General features: G+C 48.8%; 8 protein-coding genes across 8 annotated transcripts; 5 read left to right on the plus strand and 3 right to left on the minus strand.

The window, feature by feature from the left end:
- Positions 1–1773: 1773 nt before the first annotated feature.
- Positions 1774–2933, minus strand: BJ212DRAFT_1313882 (uncharacterized protein). Its single transcript, XM_041334103.1, has 6 exons — positions 2683–2933; positions 2483–2623; positions 2306–2430; positions 2243–2250; positions 2084–2194; positions 1774–2030 (listed from the first exon to the last, which is right to left on the minus strand). The coding sequence occupies exons 1-6, from the start codon at positions 2744–2746 to the stop codon at positions 1964–1966; spliced, it is 516 nt and encodes a 171-aa protein (XP_041198674.1). The 5' UTR covers positions 2747–2933; the 3' UTR covers positions 1774–1963.
- On the plus strand, positions 2934–5191 carry BJ212DRAFT_1313887 (UPF0052-domain-containing protein). Its single transcript, XM_041334104.1, has 11 exons — positions 2934–3447; positions 3503–3703; positions 3754–3823; positions 3877–3967; positions 4029–4085; positions 4138–4342; positions 4392–4509; positions 4562–4641; positions 4697–4751; positions 4797–4935; positions 4999–5191. The coding sequence occupies exons 1-11, from the start codon at positions 3144–3146 to the stop codon at positions 5119–5121; spliced, it is 1443 nt and encodes a 480-aa protein (XP_041198675.1). The 5' UTR covers positions 2934–3143; the 3' UTR covers positions 5122–5191.
- On the plus strand, positions 5192–6596 carry BJ212DRAFT_1313900 (uncharacterized protein). Its single transcript, XM_041334105.1, has 3 exons — positions 5192–5803; positions 5867–6358; positions 6408–6596. Exons 1-3 carry the CDS (start codon positions 5525–5527, stop codon positions 6474–6476), a joined length of 840 nt encoding a protein of 279 aa, XP_041198676.1. The 5' UTR covers positions 5192–5524; the 3' UTR covers positions 6477–6596.
- Positions 6597–6678: 82 nt separating this feature from the next.
- BJ212DRAFT_1474806 (chorismate synthase) lies at positions 6679–8181 on the minus strand (the record flags this gene model as incomplete). Its single annotated transcript, XM_041339151.1, has 6 exons — positions 6679–6931; positions 6984–7288; positions 7351–7625; positions 7684–7906; positions 7962–8039; positions 8092–8181. 6 exons carry the CDS (start codon positions 8179–8181, stop codon positions 6679–6681), a joined length of 1224 nt encoding a protein of 407 aa, XP_041198677.1.
- A 326-nt stretch (positions 8182–8507) lies between these two features.
- BJ212DRAFT_1294868 (uncharacterized protein) lies at positions 8508–9190 on the plus strand (the record flags this gene model as incomplete). The annotated part of the gene is made up of 2 exons (XM_041332261.1): positions 8508–8744; positions 8798–9190. The coding sequence occupies 2 exons, from the start codon at positions 8508–8510 to the stop codon at positions 9188–9190; spliced, it is 630 nt and encodes a 209-aa protein (XP_041198678.1).
- Positions 9191–10231: 1041 nt separating this feature from the next.
- BJ212DRAFT_1259023 (uncharacterized protein) lies at positions 10232–10954 on the plus strand (the record flags this gene model as incomplete). The annotated part of the gene is made up of 1 exon (XM_041329989.1): positions 10232–10954. The coding sequence occupies one exon, from the start codon at positions 10232–10234 to the stop codon at positions 10952–10954; it is 723 nt and encodes a 240-aa protein (XP_041198679.1).
- A 2323-nt stretch (positions 10955–13277) lies between these two features.
- On the minus strand, positions 13278–14468 carry BJ212DRAFT_1443593 (Clp protease-domain-containing protein; the record flags this gene model as incomplete). The annotated part of the gene is made up of 8 exons (XM_041337852.1): positions 13278–13372; positions 13424–13456; positions 13504–13650; positions 13708–13758; positions 13809–13881; positions 13994–14128; positions 14188–14259; positions 14319–14468. 8 exons carry the CDS (start codon positions 14466–14468, stop codon positions 13278–13280), a joined length of 756 nt encoding a protein of 251 aa, XP_041198680.1.
- Positions 14469–14767: 299 nt separating this feature from the next.
- On the plus strand, positions 14768–16115 carry BJ212DRAFT_1258529 (Di-sulfide bridge nucleocytoplasmic transport domain-containing protein; the record flags this gene model as incomplete). Its single annotated transcript, XM_041329944.1, has 5 exons — positions 14768–14846; positions 14894–15374; positions 15427–15542; positions 15595–15803; positions 15864–16115. The coding sequence occupies 5 exons, from the start codon at positions 14768–14770 to the stop codon at positions 16113–16115; spliced, it is 1137 nt and encodes a 378-aa protein (XP_041198681.1).
- Between the last annotated feature and the right edge of the window lie 1522 nt (positions 16116–17637).

Below are 17637 nucleotides of genomic sequence, written 5' to 3' on the forward strand. Positions count from 1 at the left end.
AACTTGTACTTGGGCTTTGTCGTTATGTATCCTTTCAGCCTCCTCCAATACTTGGTCCCTGTCCGTTGCCTCGACACTTGTCATTTTCACAGAGAATTGCGGTGTGCGACTTTGCTATCGATTTCGATCACAAGTAGCCCGTGATACATGGCCGTGGCCCGTGGCAAACAACATGGTTGCACTTGAAGCAGCCCCCTCATTGTATACCAGAAAGCCCCTCGCGCTTGCTCACATGATGTCCTATTGGAAAGAGTTTGTCGCCTGCAGGATCCTCGCAACAATCGACCAGACGAAGGAAGAGGGACGGGCAAAAAGTTCGCTACACAGCCAACACCATCTATGATCGCATTTGAACTGCATGTGGAAGCTCGTCCATCGGGAGGCTCCTTCGGACCACTCGTCGATTGTTTCCTAGGCTCTTTGCAACGACGTCTGGGAACAACTGGAGCTGGTGAAGCCCTTCCACTAGCTAGAAGATGTAGAGTGGATAGGAAAAGCGTGGTAACTATCCACGCTTGGTATTCACACTTACCATGGGTAGGAATACGGAAATTCCCCACCGCGACTCAGTCTGAGATGTCTACCGCCAGGACGCATGGATGAAGTCACAGGTTTGCCCCATCATTCACGCCGAGTATGGTTACCGCCTGCTTCACGGAAAGTTCGTACCAAACGAGGTCGTTCCCATTTTGGCGTAGGAAGGTTAGTGTCTAGGGTTGGAAATTGGAATCCTTCCCCATCCAAGAAGATTAAGTTCACACGACGTCAACGCAGGGAACCACGTCAATATCCCCGCGCCATCACACTGTCAAGACGCGAATATTGGAAATTTGTCAATCCAGGTGTTGTGCCGAGTGACAGTAAACAAACCTCGCTGCTATCAATAGGTGTGCCTGGCTTCGTCCCTGTGTAAGTGCCCTCTGCCTTGAGTTGCGACTCGACTTTCTCGGCATGTTCTCAAGCGGTCGCCAGGCTCAAACGGGCATCCGGGTACATCTTCGAGAAATAGGAACAGGAACATACCTCTCAGCGTCGCTACATACACTGTCAAGAGAGACGTGGACTCAAAAGGACGCAGCCATCACAGTTCATCGGATTTAGACCCGCGATGGCGACAGATGACGAACCTGAAATGAACGCAGGTTTTTTTTCGCCAATGTCACTATACCTTTGGCTGCTACATCTATAGTAGTCTACAGTGCGACTGTCAGTAGCTGTCAGTCCGAGCCACGCCTTCGTTACTATCCCCCACGCTTGACATTCAATTCCTGTACATTCTTTGGCTGACGAGGGAAATGTCTGCGGTTACTTAATGTTACCCAACTTTCGGAAGCAACACTCATCCCTAATTGCTCTATCAGCAGACAGCATACTTTCATCATTTCTAACACGGGACGCAAGTCCGTATCTCGACTTAGCCTATCATCTCCCTGCGATTTCTGATTCATGGATAGGCACCTATTTGCGATGTGCAGCTAGCCGAAAACAAGGCTGCAGCTTATGGAGCATCTTTGAATTCTTCCTCGCAACGGGAATATCAGTGCCCGATGCCCGTTGGAATGTCACAAACCTGCTCCTGTGCTTGTTAGGTTCCTCGTTGCGACAGGGGTGTTTCCTTGCCGACCGCCCATTGGAACCTTGTAGATCTGAGGCCATTGCGCTGTTGCTCTCCATTTCGATTTTTTAGTAACACCGATAGGCTCCCCACGCATAGGAGTGATGCATTACGACTGGGATTGGACCCTTCTCATCCCGATCGATTTGGATACTGGGTTTTTGATTCCACACAAATATGTTTTGGGACTTGGACATTAAGATTTATACTCGTCGTTCTTGAACGTTTTCATATTTACGTTCGTACCTTTAAGTTGTACAGTAGAGTTGGATTTATAGATCCCACATACAATTTATGTCGGACGTGGAACCGCCTAGTGTGCTAATCCATAGAAAGTAATTCAGGTCCTCAATCCACCTTGGCCCGTTTCCCGTAGTAATATGTAGTACGACCGACTCCCGCGAACCAGGCAAGTCTTATAAAGTTGTTTATGAGAACAGGCTGGTGATGCATTTGTTCTTGACATACCTTACGCTCAAGAGGAATATCACAAAGGTGATGTTGCCATGGGTCATGGGATTCCACTTGCCATAGGAATACTTGAGCTCGTCGGGAAGGCCAATAAATGAAGCAGCAATACTGAAACATGTTGCGTAGGGCAAACACTTGCAGAGCACTAAGACTTACTGTGTTACCTACAATGCAGCTCGTGAGACAGGTGAATAAGTATGAGAAACGGAAAGAACTCACGTCTGCCAGTGCGAGCGCAGTGAAACTTGCTCCAAGTATACGCTCTTGAGCCTCCGGATTAGTTGGAAGAGCATCTCGGATAGCTCTGAAGACCAAAGACGAAATCAAACCCAGGAGAAGATAGCCTAAAGACCTTTTAGTTGGGTAAAATGGACAAAGTAGACGTGGAGAACGCACAGTTTCCCAGCTGCCAAATAGCCATTGTAGTCCTAGCATCTAGGGGTCCGGAAGCTGCAGCTGCAGTTGGTATCAGCTCATGGTGGAACCAGGATGCGCCTGGAAAGAACCACGCCAAGATGGCAGGTGACACGGTCGACACTGCAGCATGTCAGTGATTCTGTCGTTTGAGTGTGAGGACCAGTGGGAGGAATACTTACCTGGTTCGATGTACAAGAAGAGAGTCCGGTAAAAACCTGGCAAGGCTGTAAAGTTACGAACCATATCGTTTAACGCGGAATAATGTTAACGTGAAACAATAAAGCAGAGGGCGTGGGTACCACCGCAGTAATGGGCCATGCCACGACTGGCTGTTCTGTAGTCCAAGGTCATTTTTAAATTTGACTAGTTATTCCTTGTAGACGTTATAACGACAGTTCCAGTGAAGCAGTAGTTACGTGAACGACTCGGAAGTGACATCATGTAGTTATAGTACCACGTGTAATGAAATTAATTATGAGTAGTCCAACTTGAACGTCCTCATCAAGTAGGAGTATCAACTTTTACTCGGGTCCAGTGCCTCAGAGTTCTTTGAACCGTCACCGTGTACCTCGGGTATACCGTTCTTCGCTACGGTGCTACTCTCAACCTGAACTCCAAGCTGAACACTTACTACTGCTGGATGGACAGCTTGAATTCATCTGTGTTCGACCTCCCATTGCAGCCAGATAGCGCAAGGACAAGACACGAAACATGGGACAGACATGATCCAATGGCACAAGTAACTGATAGTGACCCTGACCATTCCCAGAACCATGTGTCAGACTCAAGTTCCCGCTCAAAACCGTCTTTCTTGGTGATATCCGGTGGTTCGGGCGGGAACTCCATATGCGCTGCATTCGAAAACGCATGTTACGTTCTTCCGGTCTCGGACGACGGTGGATCGTCCAGTGAGATAATCAGGGTACTTGGTGGACCGTCCATCGGTGAATGGCACTCGAAGTCGTGCTCAGCTTGAGATGTACTCATGCAGAAATCAAGGTGACATTCGCTCAAGGCTTGTCAGATTGATTCCTTCGGCTCCTCCTGGTTCGCCTCTCGATGCTGTGCGCATCCTTTTATCTTACAGATTACCCGTGAACGTGTCCGAGAATGAAGCACGTGCTGAATGGCGGGGCATCATCGAAGGTCAAAGTCCTTTGTGGTCGGGCATCCCGAACGACCGGAAGGAAGTCATCCGAGGTAATACTAATAATGGACGCCAACTCCGGCATATTGACGGCTTCGATTAGGTTTCCTGGTATACTTTGAGAACGAAGTCCTCAAGCGAGCACACAAACACTTCTCCTTCTTGAATGGAAGGTTGGTTGTAGAAGTGGTCCCTGTTCGTGCTGACTCAGGCCTACGCTCCGCAGTATAGGTAATTACTTCCTGGCAGGTGCGCAGGGCTTCTTCCGGTCCTTACCGTCCGCAATCTTTTTATTTTCTACAATCACAAATAGCCAGGTGTGTTTGTCATAAAACAGATGAATGAATGAGAAGCGCAACCCTGAAACACGATTTTAAGGCGAACATTCTGCCAGTCATCGTGACAAACCATATCACTACCATTGCAGTGGAATTGGTCTGTACTGATATTCAGATCAGGGATCTGTTCCATTTGACATGACTTGTAGGAGAACGGCGCGAAGCTGCTGGGTCAATGTGAAATATCGCATCCAGTGGCTCCTGCAATCTCCTCTGACTCAGAACTGCTGTCATTGGATCCGCTATCTCCCCTGGATGGACTAGGCGAGATCATACCGCAGAGTCGGTCCAACATTATGTACAGTCAACAAGCCAAAGAAGGCGGATATGAGCCACTCCATTCTCGAATATACAGTGAGTAGCCTTGTTCAGGGTCTGATTCGCGGTACCCATCTTGTATCAGGACTCTACTATATTAATGGGTATGGCCATGAAGTATACCCGAAACCAAACCCTCAATTTATCAAGAACCTATCAACTTCGGAGATGTTGGTGTACTCATGTGGATCTTTATGGACAAGGCGAGTGCGCGATCCAGGGACTCGAAATATCTTCCTAATGAAGAATGCTCAGCATCATTCCCTGCCTAGCTCTCCGCGGTGTAGCATCTGCGATCGCGGGATCTCGGCTCCTACGTGTCAAAGCGCTTCTTCGTAGGTCCTGCGGCACTGTCCGGTGACCTAGACTCAGTACATTCATCTCCAACAGTGAACGGCAGTAATGATAGAGAAACAGATGGATACACCGCCGTTGACTATATTAGGTGATTCCTTATTTTGCCCTGGGATCTTGATCTCAAACAGCGCAGAGCTATCACCTCGGTGTTGAATTCGCAATACCCGCCAAACGGGCTAGGAAACGTTCCACTGTATCCGATCTCAGCGTTCATCACACATCTGGTATATCTTGAGGGGACAAAGGTAGCAGTAGATGTCGAAGCCATAACCGTGAGCCTGCCTCATGTTTCCACCCCTGGCCACCATCAGACTCATCATTTCCTGTTCCTACAGGCACTTGGTATCAAGTGTATTTTGGTCGGCAAAAGATCCGAATGCACGCCCAATTCCGGAATACCGCGATATGATGCTGCTGTGGTTCAGGAAGCCTTTGAGGAAATTTTATCAGGCCAATAGTTACTTAGATAACACAGCAATGTCTTCTCACTGAAATATATAGACAGATCGTTGGTGCCAACATACATGACGCTCTGTAATCTTTCTCGTACATGTCCTGTGTATGTCGAAGTCCAGAAACGGTAACCTCCGACTTGTGCGGTCATGAGTTCAAATTGTGTAGGGCACGTGAGCGGAATATGCCAATCTACATATTACCTTACTATTACCTCACCCAATCGACTTCAAGTACGTCTGTTTCGTGCTTTCCCCACACAGATTCAAAAGTGACTACCGTCTCAAAATCCCACATGCCTCCCGCGAGTGTCGCGGATAGCAGTGCGCTCAAAGCGGATATTACAGTAATGCAGAATGGCGATAGGACTCAGGGTGATACTCAGGGGAACTTGGCAAGGAGCCGCAAATGTATAATGCAAGGTATGTGGAAATGGAATTTCTCTCTTTGTCTGACCTCATGCAATATCTTCTCACTTTGGGTAATCATTTACGAATTGATTTTTCAGAGGAATCAGTTATCATCCCTAATCAGCAGCACAGGCGGGACAAAAGTAGGGAGCCAAGAGAAGCGTGCCGCCACAGCATCATATTTGATTCCGAGGACGAGGAGTGTTACGAGGACACGGCTGATTTCATACGTCGTTCTAAACGAAGACGCTCATCTGCCGATGGACCTCGACCCTATGTAAGCCTGCACGCTGTCACATGGAATCTGGCGTGCTCAGTTAGTCTCAACGCAACGTCACAGTTAACCATGTCCGGAGATGATCTTCAGGGCTCTACTGATCGATCCAGCCCACGGGTCCACTTTCGTTCTCGTGTACGAATAACTGCTGGCATGCGTCGCAGACGGCTTTCTGATGGACTGCCATCTGGTGCTTCGTCGATATCAGGCTCACCTTGCTCATCCATTTCTGCACCATTACGTTCTGCGAATGCTGCAAGTTCGAAAGGATGGGGTCCACTAGGCCAGCGAGTAAGTCTCCTCGCATCACAAAACTATGCTTCAGAGCCATCATCACCTACTGGTCGGCGGAAAATACGACATGGAAGTCTCCCACCAGAAACATATCACAGTCCTGTGAACGAACACACGCCACTCTTGCGACCCCCTTGCAGGTACTCGTACGCAAGGGGACATAATGAAGATATTATAGGGGACGAGGTCGTGGAGAGGCGACGAGAACATGTGATAGATGAAACTTTCGGCAAGTGGCCTGGGAGACTGCTAAACCGCCACGTGAGGAGCCAAGTCACCTTCACAGCATGAATTGCTCACGTTCTTTTAGTGGTGGTGGTGGCAACTTGAATTATTTCTTTGCTGCCTCTGCGTGGACTGCTCTGACGTCGAGGAATAACATCAAAGCACCGTGCGAAATCTCTTGATCTCAAACATGCCAATACGCATATACGAGATACCACCCACGCGCGGTGACGTCGTTAGCGACCATTTGCTTTCGCGCTATCTTGTTCAGACTATATTTGTATACTAGCATCACATTATACCCAATACATCCTTGTTGAAGGTCTATATACTCTATCGAGATCTTCGTTCTATTATCAATGCGATGGCATCACCATGGTGGGTGGGAGCGTTGTGATAGGAGGGAGCAGCCCAGCGGCAGTCTTGCGTGCGTTTTGAATGAGCAGCTGGTCCATGACGACAATGGCTGCCATGGTCTCAACGATGGGAACAGCACGAGGGACAACACAAGGGTCGTGACGCCCGCGAGCAGCGAGTGTCCCTGGTGTACCATCGTACTGCGCGGTGTGTTGTGCTTGCGATATGGTTGCAGGTGACTTAAACCCGATCCTGCAATAGAAAAAAGTAAGTGAAGCAAAACTTGAGAGGTGGAATTCCGCACCTGAAGTAGATGTCTTCGCCATTGGTGATGCCTCCTTGGATACCACCACTCCAGTTAGTGGAAGTGCCGAGTTTACCGTCTTTTAAGACAAAAGAGTCATTATGCTTGCTTCCGGGAACCTCTGTTCCTCTGAAGCCAGAGCCGACCTCGAAAGCTTTCGTGGCAGGAATCGACATCATAGCTTGCGCAAGTTTCGCTTCGAACTTGTCGAAAACTGGCTCTCCAAGACCTGACGGGACATTACGAATGACGCACGTCACTGTCCCGCCAATAGAGTCCATAGAATCTTTAGCGCGAATGATGCGCTATTGATGATGAGCAATTAGTCACTAATTACAACAGGTATCATGGGGGAGATAATGCCCACCTTTGTCATCCGTTCTGCAGTTTCTGGATGAGGGCAGCGTGTGGGATGCTTGTCAACCTCCTCCCGGGTAATCGTAGCTAGTAACTGTCTAAATTCAGGTGTTAACGCATCTACTGCATCATCATTGTCCTCGTCCCCATCCACTGCCGTAAGGGATGGTGGTGCCACATTGGACGGCAGGTGGATCTTGCCAACTGAACTGACAAATGCGACGATTTCAATGCCAAACACCTGTTTGAGGTATCTTTCAGCAATCGCACCCGCTGCAACACGACCTGTGCAAAGAAACTTCAAATTAGACTCTGAGGAACGTTACAAATAAGATAATTTCACCGATAGTTTCTCGTGCGCTGCTACGTCCGCCTCCACTGCTAGCCTTTACACCATACTTTTCGAGGTAGGTGTAGTCTGCGTGACTCGGGCGAGGGTACAAATCTGTCTCAGAATAATCCTTTGGACGTTGATCCTCGTTCTTTACGAGGAGGCCTATAGGCGTTCCAAGGGTGACACCTTGCTCAATACCAGATTGCACATGCACAAGGTCCTTCTCATCTCTCTATCGCAGACTTCGGGGTGAGAATATATCACACACAAATAGAAAAGCTCCTCACAGGTGTGGTAAGATTGCTCTGTCCAGGTCTTCTGCGACTCAGCTGCACCTGAATGTCTTGTGGAGATAGCTCCAGTCCCTGCAGCATATCGTGAACTTTGATTCATATTACGGGCGGAAATGACTCATACAGGAGGGCATCCATCGATGATTGCACCTACAGAGGCGCAGTGACTCTCACCGTAGGTAGTTACGCGGAAAAGGGATCCAAAGGTAGACATTATTGGTTCAAGACAAGAGGCAAAGTGAGAAGTTCAGGTATCGTATGAGATTTCTATTTATTTATCTGCGACAGGCAATCCTTAACCGAACTTGTCGCGATTAACGACGCTTTAGGTTAGCAAGCGTTTCTAAACCATGCAACAGCCTATCCAGCCAGGCTAGTACTGCAGAGCCTTGCCAGTCTAGAGGTTGTTAGAGGTTGTTAGTGAAACAGCTTCATATACTAACGAGAACTGACCGAAGAGATAAAATGATAAGCGCCGTGGGAACATCAATGCTAAAGCACTAACGATTCAGTTTCAGTCACATCATTTCAAACGCAAATATGTCTGCGATAGCAACATTATCAGCCAACGCCGGTTCGACGTCAGGCTCACGATCGCGTCCTCAGGCTCGCAAGAAACCGAATGACGATGCAGCCTACTTTGGAGTCGCAGGGACAAAGAGACAGGCGGTGGACAGGGCAGAGGGAGAGCCACGCGTCAAAAGAAAGAGAGTAGAACACGGCACAGCAGTCGGCAGAAGGGCAGATAAGTCTGCAGATAATGAACTCAAGAGCGCAGTGAGAGGATTCTGTGACACCTGCCATCATTACATTGATATATTCCCCGTTAGATTGACTTCAGAAACATGCCAACCGCAGGGCTTTATCGTTACCTCTCTCATTTCAATCTCATTCCACCCGTGTACCCACCACCCTTGACCGCAGCAGATCCACCCTCTCCCGATTCTCTCCTTGACCCTGTACGACAGAATCCACGAGGCCTCAGTCCATTCACGATCCCCACTTCTGGGAACAGGCCAAAGAGAGATACAAAAGATCCAAGCCGCCGACGAAGCTCGAGGTTACTCGAGGAAAGCGAGAGTCGCACGCCCATCTTGGCAGATATTACTGAGATCCATGCAATTCTTGCTGCCATTGCAGAGAAACATTTCCAGGACCATGCGGTCAGTGAAATAGACACGCTCGCGTCATTCATGGTAAAAACTTCAACCAAGTATGAATAGAACGTGTCTACCGTGTAACTGATCATTTTACTGTGTTAATATACCCCTCAAGCACAATGCCTCATACCAGGGAGCGGTGTTTCTTGCGATACTGTCTATCAGACTCTGGTACCGATGACTCGTTCTACGTGGCTGTCAAATTGTTTGCATGTGTGATACCTGTCTAGGTCTTCTGCAAATGCCCCCCCGATCACGCACCACGTTGGCACGTTCATAGTTGCTGACCAAAAGGCCCGTTCTTCGTGGGTGGTAAATTTTCTGTGCGTTTCAAATTCTGGTCTCCTTTACGATCACCGTAGACCCCCCTCGAGGTCCTTTGACTGCTCAATAATGTTTTCGATCTTATCAGCTGTGTTGCTGACTAAGCAGTTGCTAAACAACACCACCGCTGTTGCGATGTCAACATCCCCGATTTGGTAGTGAATCTACTTCTCCAATGCTAGTGCTGTTTCACGACGATCCTTTTGCCTTCCTTTGGAGCACTTCCTGCAAGACTTGCTGAAGTTTGACATTGCCGAATGGCTGTCGCGATGCTGCCGTGGTCTTTGTCTTTGTGGCCCAATGCCGCTCGCTGTAGTTTCCGTGGTGACCTCCAAAGCTAGGAGCACGCTGTCTGCAGCCTGGAATTTTATACCGTATAAATGTCAGACCGTTCTCTTCATTGACACCTTCCCTTGCATCGCCTTCCCCTTAGCAGCCGTGCTGCTTTATTGTGAGTGTCACTTCTTTGCTTTCCTTCGTTTAGGAAGATGGTTAACATCAGAGCAGATTTATAGGACCCTTCCCCTGATCATTCTTTTTCGGCTTCTGTGAAGCCTGTTGTTTTTTCTCTTCGAAATGAAACTTTTTTTTCGACTTCTTGTTACCCTGCCTGCTTTTGCCTCGCTGGTCGCTGGCTTCGCCGTTCCTGAGCCTGGTCTAGTCGTTCGCCAGCAAGGTGGTGGAAATGGCAACGGAAATGGAGGTGGTGGTGGTGGCGGCGGAGGGGGAGGGGGAGGGGGAAATGGTGGCGGCGGAAATGATCCCCAGAGCTCTCTGAGTATGTCCTTTTTGTTGTATTCTTTTTTGCACAATATCTTCATTTGTATTTCTTCAGCTCTTGACCCCGCGGTCATCGCGACGGGCTTCGAAAACGACGGTCAGGGTCAGCCCACTGCTGGCCAGGTCGCATCACTCACCTCATCGAATAACTTCATCAACTTCTGCTTAACGGTCCCAAGTGAGCCGATCACTAATGGCCAGCAGATTTCTGGTGGGTCATGCAACCCCGCACCTATGGGTTCCATTCCCTCCACGGCGAACATGCCCTCTGCCAAATTCACTAATCCGAAGAACCTCGACGTTATCCCGCCGGACCAGACGTTCACCGTCTCTCTTGCCATTCAAGGCATGGAGACGGGGCATTTTACCAATGCCGAACAAACCTACTTCTCCGCACCCCAGCAGTTAAATGGACAAGGGCAGATTCAGGGGCACTCCCACATCGTCATCGAGCCGCTGGACTCACTCACGCAGACGACACCGACCGACCCTACGAAGTTCTCGTTCTTCAAGGGCCTGAACGACCCAGCTAATAACGGCATCCTCACCGTTGACGTGACTAATGGTCTCCCTGAGGGGACATACAAGATCTCGACGATCAACAGTGCTGCAAACCACCAGCCGGTCTTGGTGCCCATTGCACAGCATGGATCTCTTGACGATGCAGTCTACGTGCGTTCATTCCCGCGACACATGTTTGCAATGCACTCATCATCTATCTAGTTTACTGTCAGTAATAACGCTAACGCCAACGCCAACGGTGCTGGAGGTGGTTCTGCGGCGTCCTCTGCAGCTGCGAGTGGAACAACAACTGCGCAAAGCTCTGCTGCTTCATCCACTAACACCTCCGGCCAAGGTAATGGAGGTAATGGAGGTAACGGTGGTAACGGTGGTAACGGTGGAGGCGGAGGTGGAGGTGGAAGGCAAGGAGGCAATGGAGGTAAGGGGCAGGGAGGTAATGGCGGAGGCAGGGGAGGAGGGGGCAATCGCCGCCACTTCCTTTCTCGCAACAGCATGCACTAGTGGCGAAGATCATAATCCTTAATCGGTCCGTGCACGATGTAGGCGCCAGGATTTGGTGGCTCTGCGTTTGTTTGGTTTCTTTTAAAAGCCCCATGCCAAATTATTTTTTCGCTGATTGCGCCGATATTCTCCTGTATCTTTATCTGTAGCATTATCCTCTCTATATCCGCGAGTGCGGTGTTCCTTGTATGCTGAAGTAATTGGTCTCGCTGAAACCAGAATTAACCACGGTTTGGACCTCCAATGATTTCATGAGATCTGGAAACCCCCAATTGTTGAGATTGTTGGAATTTCGATCCATCAATCACAATGCAGAGTCAACAGAGCTATATTTGGCTATCTATTGAGCACTCTCCATAATGTTGGCTCCTGCATTTGATCATTGGGAAGGAGATTACCTGAGATCACTGCCCCCTCATTCAATTAATATGTAGTAGCTGACACCAGGTTGCTTCATATGTCCAGCCATATGCCAAGGGTCCTGTCACTGAGCGGCGTCATAGTTTCATCTATCTCATCGCCTATCTAGTCACATCCTAAACCATCCCTAGAATATGCCATCACCGCAAGGCCAGAGCAGACCATAGCTCACTCCCTTGATCAATCGTTGTTGGGTCTGATCCGGCAGGATGATGATATCACCAGAAGTTCAAAAAGGAAACAAGGTGGCTGAAAGAATTCCATATGTCCATGGTCGTGCAGGGGCGCGTGTGCTAAGAGATGCTAAAAGCCACACAAACCAAGCCTTTATACCAAATAGATTGTTGTTCTGATGCAGGACTGGCCAATTGCAAAGTGAGGTTATCTATGAGGAACAGCCAGCGGAATGAGGGCATCCGCGTAGCTAAATATGCTTTCGGTGACACAGATGCCAGACCCTGTCCCTTGGTAGCATCCCGCCTTATTCCTGTGGCCCGATGACATCCGCAGGTATTCATCAGCGGATCGTGTGGGACCCATGGGATCTCTCGGACGAAGCGCTCACACGAACGGCTGTGTTGAAATATCGGTGAAATGCTGATAAGGCATACGATCTGAGATCGCAGGTGTGCCTTGAGGTCGAGCTCGCCAAAATGATGGGGGACTTGCTGCGGCGCACGCACCGCGCACACGAGCATGGAATTTTTTTCAAACAAGCGCAGCCTGGAATGGCAAAGGCTATTTAGTATTCCCTCATTCGATCATGATACTCACCGGGTACACTTGGTGAACCGTGATCTATTCGCGTTAATCTTGGGTGAGCTACATATCCTATTATGTGCAGGACCGTGGTAACTGCGTGGACAAGGAGACGATCCAGGTTTTGACACGTATTCCACACGTCGAGGATCTGCACAACCTACAAGAAAGTTATATGTAGGTGATACACACGATTTGGTGTGCACACTTCACTCGAAGCTCAAAGGACAATTCCGGAAATTGAGATTAATGGACGAGTGTACACAAGATTATCCTCCGATCGAGATGACTGCGCATTGGAACATGTTCGCAGGGGTTTTCTCGAGGCCACGAAAGTGCGCGGCGGGGAACATGGAGTGAGGAATGGATTGACATCCGTAATCTCCTTTACGACTGTTAGTACCCGTAAGTACAATTTGGAGAGCACCATCGCTACAATACATGCCATATAGGTCTTTCAGGCCGACCATGATAAAGTCATTCCTAATGAAGGGTGTTACGCCCACCGCACAACATGTTGGCCAGATAGATCGATTAATTGGGGAGACGCCGACCTGGGAATTCACCCTTGACATGCCGATCACCATTCTGGAAACGGGGATCTGCGGTCTGACATTTTTCACAATGGAGGTAGGGGTCTTCAGTGCCACATAGTTCAGGGAGGTGGCCTATCTAGAAACTTACAGCATTGGCCACATCAGTCCACTTCACGCGTAAGGAAAGCCATGCTATCCTACCCCATCACCAGCGAAGATTACACGGGCGTAGACGAGACTACAAAAAAGGTGAAAGGGGCTTCCATTGCGAGCTCTATAACGCGCCCGGATCGGGAGTAGAAGGGGCTTTAAGTTCGTGCACCATCCAAATTTGAATCACCTTCGGAACTTGGTCTCTTCTCCAGAATGCCATCAACAATCCCAAAGTTAAGAGCTTCTTGTGCTAAAAATGTTCTGTGAGAGATATGTCGTCATTATAAATGAGGAAACTTGCCCGTCATGAAATAATCTCGCTCCAGAGCCCTCTCTGAACAAAAGTTAATATGGCCCCCTGGCAAAGGAAGAGGGGCTTACCGAACCGCTCCAGCCCTGATGCCTCGCTCTCCTCTGCTTTGGCACAATGTTGCTGATATATACTTGTCAGTAGATGCCTCACACGCAAAATCTCCTTTGCGTGAATTGCAATGTCGGAAGCTTGCCCAGAGGCGCCTCCAGAAGGCTCTGCAAGTGAGTCATATGAATTATGTGATGGTTGCCGCCGCCACTGTCATCACTCACGGTGGATCATTATGCTAGCATTAGGAAGACAATGACGCTTTCCCTTTTCACCTAGACCGCAGTGATACCTCTGTTAAATGAAAAGGTTCCAAGGGACATACCCGCTGCTAATAATAGGGATCCCATGGAGCATGCTTGTCCCACACAATATGTATGTATCGGCGAAGAAACGTACTGAAAGTGGACAGGTAGGCGTCAGACCCGAATAAATCCATCCCGCGGAATCTCAAACCTGCATCTTTGAAATATTAGTCTGGCTAGAAAAGAGACAAAAGAGCTCTCGTACTGTATCATAGATAGCTAGTCCTGCAGTCACGCTTCCTCCAGGGGAGTTTATGTATAGGTGTATTGGTTTAGAGGAGTCTTCAGCTTCGAGGAACAAGAGTTGTGCAACGGTCAGGGCTGAATCTGTATCCCGTATCTGGAAGCCAGCAATATGAATTAATTCAGCCCGAGGCTTGGGGAGAACGGCAGACGCACAGGTCCATACAACATTATTACACGTTCGCGCAATAGGCGAGAGAAAATGTCATATGATCGCTCGCCTCTTCCCTGCACGCACGAGGTGGAGTGCTGAGCTGAAGACAACCGAAGAATGCATGTTAGCTTACTGTTTGTTCGATGACTATGGGCACGAGGTTTGCTGATGGGGGTCCCCATGTGCTGGAGATATTGTGCAATGTGCGTAAAGAGGGTAGTAGGCCTGCTCTTGCTTGATTTCTAGTTGCCGCTAGTGCTGCCCTTAATGGAGCAGCCCTCATTGTTGACAACATCGAGCTTAATGAATTCGGCGAGACTGCTGTGGTCTTAGTAGGTCTACCACGTGACGAAAACTTGTAATGAGTGTGACACACGCGTCGTTGTCACGCTCGTGTTGCAGCTTGCAACTTGCACCGTCAGCACTTCAGCTGGTGGCCTTTCGCACCTTCTACCTGTTTGACCCGTTCTGCGGCATTCGGCTTATAAGGCGCTCTGAACTATAGTAGCGGTTTACTTCCGCTAACACACCTGTGACATCATGAACACTCATACGCATGCACAGAGATCGACGGAGGCTCCAATGGACTTCCAGTTTACGTCTCGGCCAAGTAGTAATACGAAGCCAGTCTGGGCTAATGACTTGAATACGCCCCGAAAACGTGGGTTTTCATTCTGTTTGAATTCTAACTTTACTAACAAGTCTCAGGTCCATTTGATGACCTTCAACCCACGAGCCCGGGATTTCCTCAGCCACCTCAAACTCCTATATTTGGAGAAAACCGGAACGTGCCATTCATCTTTCAGGCTCCAGCACTGCAGACTCCTCCAGTCTACCCATGGGTGCCTCCTGTGAATTTCTCACCTCAGAAAGCATTTCCTGTGCAGGAGCTGCGCGACGTGGACATGTCTGAACTTAGCCCTCCTAAACCCGAGGCTTCTGAGAAAGAAAACGGGAGAATAATTGCCACAGGGGCGCTCAGAAGGGTCTTCAACTCGAGGCAGAAGGCTCGTACAAAAAGCCAACACGCTGTATCATTACGCGACGACCTGGGGTACGGCAGCGAGGAAGAAATTGATGGTGATGCAGATCATGTCGGGCCTGTGACACAAAACACGTCAAACCACTACACACTCAACATGCCGGCTAACCCGGTGCCACGAGCAGAAACGCCACAGGTCCTGCTGGGGTGAGGTCGTTTGCATTCCCACTCTCCAAGTGCGCTGATCATGCTTCCGAAGATATTTACAGTTCTTTTTTAATCTGTCCCTGGTTATGGTGTTTCTTTATCTCCTGGTGCAGTTCATTCTCACAGTACAACGTGATGTTGAACACCGTATCTCAGAATATTCGATGGGTATGATCTTCATCCTGATTAATGCGTCTGCTAAAATGAATCGTTCGTTCAGACATCGTGCAAGAGATCGGCATGTGTGCCACACAATACAGGAACAACCTATGTGAAAACAACCCTGTGCCTGCCATGATTCAACAATGTGCATCTTGGAAAACATGCATGGATCGCGACCCAAACATGGTTGGCCGTGCTCGGGTAGGTGCAGAACTCATTGCGGACGTCATCAATGGCTTTGTGGAGCCCATTAGCTGGAAAACATTGGTTAGTACACGTGAATTCCTACCGATCAGTACGCTGTGCTGATTACATATTCGTGCATAGGCCTTTACGTTGACGTCACTAACTTTTTTGACGGTCTTCGTGAATTCCTTATTCTCCCTATACCGCTCACGCCACGAAGCTGCTCATTCTCCGTCAAGGTATCCAGTTCCGCCTATGGCACAGTTTCCTCATCATTACCTTCCTTCTGGGCCTGCGCCTCGGGGTTCTGGGCTTGGGAGTGGTGACGATATCTCCGGGGATGCACCTCGCAGAAGACGTGGAGAGGGCGGACAGGCGATTAAAGTAAAATGACTGGTTTCTTTTCTCTACCATTAAATCTATGGGGCACGGATCATTGGATAGTATAGACCCACATCAAGCATTTTTATTTTTTTTCATGAACGTTCCGATCAAGTCTAGACCAGAGTGGAAATAAGACGCTACCACTGATTTAGGCGGACGAGCTAGTAGGCTAAATGTACTAGTGAGTTACTCTTCTAGCCGTTTGATTGATTCTAAACGGGAAGAGCCTAGTCTTCGAACCAGACGTTTTTGGACACGGCCAAAACACCGGCGCGAGCGCTTCCTCTTTCGTCAGGATTCATCCGGGGTTCTCAAACGTCGGGCATCGTTACAGGCGAACCCAGTAACTTGGCGAGCGAATGAGTCAAATTGTTTGTTGGGCTGTGGGCTGAGTTATCGAAAGCGATGAGCGGCCTGCCACATGTGATGTCCGTTATAAACAAATGATAGTTCCTCGAAAGAGATGAAGGCAAAGTGTGTCGCCTCGAATCACGGGTGATCGGAACAAGCATGGAGTTCCCATCACCCACGATGAGCACGCAGGATCATCCGTCAAGTATGGACCTGCCATGGGAACAAGGTTTGGCATTCAACACAGGAGATTGCTTGACCGCGTGTCCGAAATAGGCATAATGGATCCGTATCTGGTTTTGGTTTCGTGATTTGATCGCTAAAGCGCTGATAGCTCGCATGTTGAGCAAGGTTTAAATATCCAGGTGGAGGATTCAGGGCTACCTGTGCATAGAAGCTTTTTATCTCATCGCATCGCATCGCTACATTTGAAAAGCCAACATTTGACATGCCGGAGACCCGGAGCCCGTTTTCCTGATAAATATAGCGTTCATTTGATTGACGGCACTTGTTGAGGTAATATAAGATGTGGGGCACCCGAGGACCCGTCTGTTACTTAAAGGTCGATTTTAAGTTAGAAGGAATGGTGGAGGATGGCCTGGCAGTGGAACGGCGCCCCTTGTCTGTCATGAGAAACCAGCCAATAGCACAGTTATGTACAGCATTAAATTTTAATATTTCATCCTCTGATATCAAGATCTGAATCTCCTCTAGTTCAACACCCTTTTGGGCCCCGGGAGAATCAATACAAAACTTCAAGTCCACGATCTGACTAATCGCCCCAATGATCTGTCGATCCGTGCGATTATCTCATATGTATGGCATCTTGAGAAGGTACCGCAAGACCGTCCCCAGCCTGTGGAACGGGTAATTAAGGTTCAGTATGAGAGTCCCGTTCCGTCGTACTTCGAGTGTTGCGAGGGAGTCCTGATTCTGATGCCTTGAATTTACATTGGATACTAGTCGGAGACAGAGCTGACGAATACAATGTTGAGATTTGATATAGCTGGGTCCGAAATTAATGTATCCCATCGCGTAAGTGTCGCAGGTTGAGATCAAGACGTTACAGTGCAATATCAAAAGCTATGGAAGTAAGGCAACGGTATTGAAGAGGATATGAACAGATAGACGCTCCCACCAAAAGTCTCCAAGTTCTAACTGATAACAATCAGAGACCAAA

This window comes from Suillus subaureus, assembly GCF_016647635.1.
Source record: "Suillus subaureus strain MN1 chromosome Unknown BJ212scaffold_2, whole genome shotgun sequence".
Classification (NCBI taxonomy): Eukaryota; Fungi; Basidiomycota; class Agaricomycetes; order Boletales; family Suillaceae; genus Suillus; species Suillus subaureus.

Excerpts from the sequence above, each read along its gene's own strand:
- BJ212DRAFT_1313882 (XM_041334103.1), bottom strand. The coding sequence starts at position 2,746 with ATGGTTCGTAACTTTACAGCCTTGCCAGGTTTTTACCGGACTCTCTTC. Across the intron at positions 2,624-2,682 it reads CTTCTTGTACATCGAACCAG|TGTCGACCGTGTCACCTGCC; the intron begins GTAAGTATTCCT and ends GACATGCTGCAG. Across the intron at positions 2,031-2,083 it reads ATATTCCTCTTGAGCGTAAG|ACTTGCCTGGTTCGCGGGAG; the intron begins GTATGTCAAGAA and ends CAACTTTATAAG.
- BJ212DRAFT_1313887 (XM_041334104.1), top strand. The coding sequence starts at position 3,144 with ATGGACAGCTTGAATTCATCTGTGTTCGACCTCCCATTGCAGCCAGAT. Across the intron at positions 3,824-3,876 it reads TTCTCCTTCTTGAATGGAAG|TATAGGTAATTACTTCCTGG; the intron begins GTTGGTTGTAGA and ends TACGCTCCGCAG. Across the intron at positions 4,642-4,696 it reads ACGTGTCAAAGCGCTTCTTC|TGAACGGCAGTAATGATAGA; the intron begins GTAGGTCCTGCG and ends CATCTCCAACAG.
- BJ212DRAFT_1313900 (XM_041334105.1), top strand. The coding sequence starts at position 5,525 with ATGTATAATGCAAGGTATGTGGAAATGGAATTTCTCTCTTTGTCTGAC. Across the intron at positions 5,804-5,866 it reads CCGATGGACCTCGACCCTAT|TTAACCATGTCCGGAGATGA; the intron begins GTAAGCCTGCAC and ends GCAACGTCACAG. Across the intron at positions 6,359-6,407 it reads GGAGACTGCTAAACCGCCAC|TGGTGGTGGTGGCAACTTGA; the intron begins GTGAGGAGCCAA and ends ACGTTCTTTTAG.